At 34.4% G+C, this 6,871-nt stretch overlaps 1 protein-coding gene across 3 annotated transcripts in view; it reads right to left on the bottom strand.

Annotated features, from left to right (window-relative positions):
* Positions 1-879: 879 nt before the first annotated feature.
* The window catches only part of KIF20B (kinesin family member 20B), a 72,897-nt gene continuing 66,905 nt past the window's right edge, over positions 880-6,871 (bottom strand). For all 3 annotated transcript variants that reach the window (XM_054503390.2, XM_063669977.1, XM_063669978.1), the window contains 2 exons: positions 2,968-3,110; positions 880-1,835 (listed from right to left, as the gene is read on the bottom strand). In XM_054503390.2, the coding sequence (XP_054359365.1) occupies positions 1,758-1,835; positions 2,968-3,110 (221 nt within the window). In that variant the 3' untranslated portion in view covers positions 880-1,757. The remainder of the gene's footprint in view (positions 1,836-2,967; positions 3,111-6,871) is intronic.

Genomic DNA, 6,871 nt, shown 5'->3' with positions numbered 1-6,871 from the left:
TAAGATGTAGATCTAAGACCTCAAGCTATGAAACTACTATAAGAAATCATTGAGGAAAATCTCCAGAACATTGGCCCAGGCAAAGACTTCTACTAGAGCAATACCCCACAAGCACAGGCAACCAAAGCAAAAATGGACAAATGGGATCACCTCAAGTTTAAAGCTTCTGCACAGCAAAGAACACAAACAACAAAGTGAAGAAACAACTCACAGAATGAGAGAAAACATTTGCAAACTATCCCGCTAACAAGGGATTAATAACCAGAATATGTAAAGCGTTCAAACAACTCTATAGGAAAACATCTAATAAACTGACTAAAAAAAAAAAAATGGGCAAAGAAGATTTAAATAGACATTTCTCAAAAGAAGACATAAAAATGGCAAATAGGCATGTGAAAAGGTGATCAACATCACGGATCATCAGAGGAACACAAATCAAAACTACAATGAGATATCATCTCACCCCAGTTAAAATGGCTTATATCCAAAAGATAGGCAATAACAAATGCTGATGAGGATACAGAGAAAAGCGAACACTTGTACACTGTTGGTAGGAATGTAAATTAGTACAACCACTATGAAAAACAGTTTGGAGCTTCCTCAAAAAACTACCATATGGTCCAGCAATCCCACTGCTGGGTATGTACCCAAAGGCAAGGAAACAGAAGAGATATCTGCACACCTATGTTTGTTACAGCACTGTTTACCATATCTAAGATTTGGAAGCAACGTAAGTGTCCATCAACAGATGACTGGATAAAAAAAATGTGGAACATAAACATTCAGCTGTAAAAAAAGAATGAAATCCTGTCATTTGTAATAACATGGATGGAACTGGATATTATTATGTTAATAAGCCAGGCACAGAAAGACAAAGACTGCATGTTCTCATTTATTCATGGGATCTAAAAATAAAATCAACTGACCTCATGGACATACAGAGTACAAGAATGGTTACCAGTGGCTGGTAAGGGTGCTGAGGGTTGCAGGGGGAGGTGGGGATGGTTAATGGGTACAAAAACAAATAAGATAAAAAGAATGATTTACTATTTGATAGCACAATAGGGTGACTATAATCAATAATAACTTACTTGTATATTTTTAAATGATTTAAAGAATGTAATTGGATTATTTGTAATTCAAAGGAAAAATGCTTGAGGGGATGGATACTTCTCCATGATACACGTATTTCACATTGCATGCCTGTGTCAAAGCATCTCACGTATCCCGTAAATATATACATGTACTATGTACCCACAAAATTTTTACAAAATAAGGGAGACATTCTAATTAAAGACTTGAGATCTTTTCTAAATAATGTATATATGTGTTTTGTGATCTGTACACACTTATTCTCCAAATCCTAGCTATAATCCAAACAGATATGTAAAATCAGTTGTATAACAAAGTAAAAAACAATTCATAAGACATTGTTAAATATAAGTAAACCAAATACCTGACCTATTACATCCTGTATAGCAAAATAAATGAGAATAACAGCCTCTTTCCTAGGATCTTCACTGATCCAATGTCTGAGATAATAGGGAAATACAGTTTGAAAGAAGCTATTATAAAAAAGCCTTATAAAAATATACAAATTTTGACTCATTTATTGAATTAAAATTATACTATGTATAAAACAGCAATCTATATGCAGATTTAATGCATCATAATATATACATTTATCTTTACAATACATGATGCAAGTTCCAATGATTATGACTATAAGATTTATATTAAACATTTCCATAAGTGATTTATTTGGCTGTTTTTGTTCGAAGTCGTCGTTTGATAATCTGGTGATCACTCTCCTTCATTTTCTGGTCCATTAAAATCTGAAATTAAAAATTTCATAGTTTTTCAAAGCTTGTAAGTGAAAATAAAAATAAAAGCTTGTTTATAATGAATAAGACATATTCATGTGCTTAGTAACTGAAATGATACATTGGAGAATTTTTTTACTTAGACTACAGATATGCCATCTTCTATAAAAATTTATTTAAAAAATGGACTTTGTAAAAGATTCAACACTATCAAATTCTAGAAGAAAAATAACCTAGACTCCATATTGAATTCAAGGCAGATATAACTTAAAATAATTACTAAAAGATTTGGAGACAAGTGCCTTAAATAATTTTTAAGAAATGATCTTTCGTGGCAACAAATGTATAACTTAGAAAGTAGAAAGCACATTATATAGTAACTAAGAAAATTTTCAGCCAAGGGAAGAAATCAGGTACTAATCAAACAGATACTCAAAAATGACTGACAGAATGGTACTTACAACACCATGCCCTAATTTACCCTAACTCTTTACATCTTGCATTCAAGTGTCAATCTCATATCTGAAAGGTCTTGTTGCAAAAAAGGTTTCTCCTGATGTTTCTTGGCCACTTCTTTTTGATTTAATTTTTTAAATTTCTTTTAATTATTTTTTTACCTTCACTTTCATCCACTAAGCAAATGCAAGCATGACAGAAAATTTGAGCTTTCCCTCTGACAGCACATACTGTTCTGAATCAGGAGAATGAGTCATAGAGTCAGGGTGATAACTACAGTCTCTTCCTAATAGATCTTCAAAGGCTTAGGGGAAAGGTGGGAGGAAATGGCTGAATGTCAGTTTTATATTTTTACCAGGAACACTTGGGCCCAGATTTGTACAACTCCCGTGATTTAAAAAAGAGAAAGAAAAAAAAAGATTTTGGAGGCAAATAAGTTACTAAATGGTGACAATTCTATTATTGGAAATAAATTCCTCTGATGCATTTTCAAATGCAAATGCATGACACTTGTATACATTTAATGCAGTATTTACATTTAATTAGTATAAACTTAACACGTGAGACTAAAAGCATGACCTAAAGCATGTGTTTTCAGAGATCTAAAGAACTGAAATTCAAACCACTGTAAAAAATTAAAAAGAACATCAACAGTTTTACATTGATGAAAACAGTAATACTAGCTTACCACTTGGCCTGATATATCAATAGGAGATGAAATTTCACTTGTGTATAATTTCCGTTTGGCTCGTTTTGGTTGAGACACATTTTCTTTACTTGCTTCTACATTTGAGAGCTTTGAAGAGCTCATTGTTTCAATTATCTTCTTTGCTATAAAATAAAAATGTTAATTAGCTCCTGAAATAATTTTCTAATTGCAAAGGTGGTTTGAAATCCTTAATAAAGATGGTTTGAAATCCTCAATAAAGAATGAACATACACAAACTAAAAACACTGCAATATATATATGGTGAAAGGGCATGAATAGACAAATCACAAAGAAAAAAGTAAATGTCAAGAGAACATGAAATAATGATCGACAGCAAAAAAAAAAAGCAAATAAAGTATCATTTGATTAATGTTCAATGTAGTAAAAAATCTCAGGCATCTTTAATGACTTGGAAAATGTTTATGCTATGTTAAGCAAAAGAGCAGGATATATACATAGTGGATCATGCAGCATTAAAAATAAGGTGGTAGATGATCTAGTTCAATGCTCATGCATAAAGTTATGCACAATGAGTGCTGCATGAAAACACTTTGTAAACCCTTTACTTGGAGTCCACACACAAACGGACAGAAACCAAACTGTTAACAGCTGATTGCTTTTAGGGAAGTAGAACAGGAATTTTTAAATTCTTTACTATGTTCATAGTACATAGTACTTTTTTTTATTTTAATAGAAAACATATTTCCATCTGGGAAAATTCCTGGATAGAAATTCACACACATGTGATATCAAATATATTTTTTAAAAAATAGAAAAAACATTTAAGGCATTAGACTAAATTGAGAAGACTACTTGTTAAGGGCTGAGCTGGGCTTGAGAGAGCTGAGAATCCAGGTATTGGAGGAGCCAGTTAAGACAACAAGCCAAAATCAAAGTAACAACCCAACTTTTTAACCACTTATTTCAACAGTATATGCAAGAGGCTAAACCTGAGAAAGCACCAGCTCCTACCCACCCTCTTCTATAGTCCACCACAGAATAATACAGATCAGCATAGAAGTGGTGGTCATTTTACCACCCAGGTAGCCCCAAACAAAAGGTTCTTGCAGTTTTATAGACCTCAGGGCTGGAGGTTGGAGGGAGCTATACGTGGAAAAGTACCGAGTTACAGTGGAGAAAAGCGTCTTCAAGGTTCCCCCTCCCGTTCCCCTCCATAAGAAGGCCTCCACCAAAGGCCTCAATAAAGAGGCTCTGAATGGAGGCACTCAGGCTAAATATGCAAATATGAGTAAGAGCATGACTAGCTTGTGGGGGCTGGATCCTTGACTGTAACTCCCTTAAGAAATTATATTGCATTGGCTAGCATCAAGTCTGGTGTAGAAAGGGAGGCTTGTCAGGTAAGTTTTTATAATTGCCTATGGTATAGCCTAAAAAAAATAGAAATGTTTAAAAATCATACATATGTTGGCCTAGAGCCAAACTCATCACTACTATGTGCTAGCCACTATACTAAGAGCTGACAGTATGAACTAGACAGACATTTTGTCCTGTGCAGATTATATTCTAGTGTAAAAGACAATATGAAAGCAAAGAATTATAGTTTAAAAAGTGCTAAGACAAAAAATAGGATTGAATAATAAAGATTAAGTGATGCTGGGGATGAGGGGTAGTGACAGGGTGATGAAGGAAGGTGTCTCCCTAATAACGTTGCATCAGCTATGAGGGCTCAAGGGTAAGGGGGCAGCTATGAGAAAAGCCAGGGTGTGTTCCAGATAAAAGAAAGCACAGGAAAAAGCAAAAGAAATCAATGATATGAAGGTAAGAAAGAAGCTGGCAAATTCTAGGAACTGTCAGAAGTTAGCAGGATTGAAGCTGGCTAGTTATCAAACCACAGAATAATAAGAGATAGATTGGAGAGAGTCAGAAATCAGGTCATTCAGAAGAATGAGAAATCATTAAAGGATCAGAGGAGAAACATAATTCAATCTGCACTTTGAAAAGAACATTCTGTCATGTATGAATGGATGGGAGATGACAAGAGGGGCAAGCTGGGAGACCAGTGACACTAAGTGATGGATTAACAATGGTTATCAGAGCAGCAGAATTTTAAGAACTAATCTCCATTTTTTCTTTTTTCTCTGTATTTCCAAGTGACCCAAAACAACAAATATGTATTACAGTTACAGTTCAAAATAGGGATATCTTATATTTCTAGAAATAAGTAAAAACAAAAAGAAAAAAGGAAAAAAAAAATGTTATGTCAAGTGCATTGGTAGGGAAGCTGTTAAGGAACCAAGTCAATGAAGTAAGAGAATCATTACCCTTACCTGATTACATACTTATTATAGGTACCTACCTCTCCTTGAAAATAAATTTCTTTTTAATATAAAAGTGGTAGTCAGTAAGCCTAAAGGACTCTAAAGAAAGATGTCTCTCCTCTCCAAATTTAGATATTTAACAGTTTGCTGTTTGTCCCTCCAGATATTTTCTCTGTTTATACAAACACATTTTTTAAATGTATGTATTTTTTAAATGTATGTAAATATACAAATGGGTCTGATAGGTCAGAAGTTCCCAAACTGTGTACTGAGGCATGCTGCAGCAAAGTTACAGAAGCATATCTGTAATATGCTCAGGATATTTTCAATCTTCAGGGAAAACAGTGATGCTCAATAGCCCAAGGTAGTTCAATTTCAAAATGATACTGAATTACATTTCTTTTCATTATGACATTATCTTTGCAATCTGGATTTTCAGCAGCTGAATTTTCAGTGGTTGTTTGGTCTTAAGTTCTAATGCATGAGACTACTAGTGGTTCTTTGGGTGCAGAGGCAAAATGGAAATTAATTACTGAGACATTAAGGGCACTGTGAACCAACAAAGTTTGGAAACGTCTGTGGTAAGCCTTCAACAAAAAGTATTTTCACAAAACATATTTGATTCAACTTAACTGCCCCCTGCTTCTAGTTCCTTTACCTCCCTATACCCCTCACTCTGGTCTCTAATTCATCCTATTGCTGTCATTCAGGTAACCTCACAAAAACCCACTACTCCATCTCACCCCTAAGATAGTCCTTCCACATTCTACATGCCAGATGTATATTGCTGCCTGTAATTGCATGAACATTTCCTACATTTTTCTGATACTCCACCTGTGTTAAAACCATTTCTTCTGCATATGTGCACACATGTGTATATATCTTAACATATACACAGGTATCAATATGTCCACATTATATTATCAAGAAAAAAAGCACTAAGCATACTGTTTCTGCAGCTAAACTCAATAGGTATCTATGAAAATAATGTGTTTTTGACATATTGTACATAAACAGATAATATTTACATGTGCACAGAAAAAAAAACACTAGAAGGATATATACCATAATACTAATACTGGCAAACTTGTCCAATCCACCTTATTTTGTTGTTGTTTTTGTTCTGTTTTGTTTTGTTTTGTTTTAGGCTTTTAGCAGCCTGAAGCCATGGTTTTTAGTTTCTGTCTCTAGTGATAAGCAGAAAACAGGGATGAGGAAGGGGATTTCCTGGCCCAACCAAAAACAGAAACTAAGAACCCATGACTGTATTCTCACCTTTGGACACCCTAGAGAGTGTAATCCTGCCCACATTTCAATACACAGGGTAAATCCCATCTCTCCCATAAAAACCTTCCCAAAGCCCCCTAATCAGAGTAGCTCTTTTCCCTCCAATACTATCATACCTTTGCTTGTACCCCTATTACTATATTAAGTAGCCTGCTCTGGATCAGTTACTTAAATATAAGCCTTTCTCTTCTACTACACAGCGAACACCTAGATCTATCATCCTTTTACATGTTTCTTCCCACAGTACCTAGTATAGGACAATGCCTATTTGAAGTATAATATTCCCTGAACAGTTGTTGAGTTTATATATCAATTAG

The sequence above is a fragment of the Pongo pygmaeus genome, chromosome 8 (genome assembly GCF_028885625.2).
Source record: "Pongo pygmaeus isolate AG05252 chromosome 8, NHGRI_mPonPyg2-v2.0_pri, whole genome shotgun sequence".
NCBI lineage: Eukaryota > Metazoa > Chordata > Mammalia > Primates > Hominidae > Pongo > Pongo pygmaeus.
This window is presented reverse-complemented; position numbering and strand designations above follow the sequence as displayed.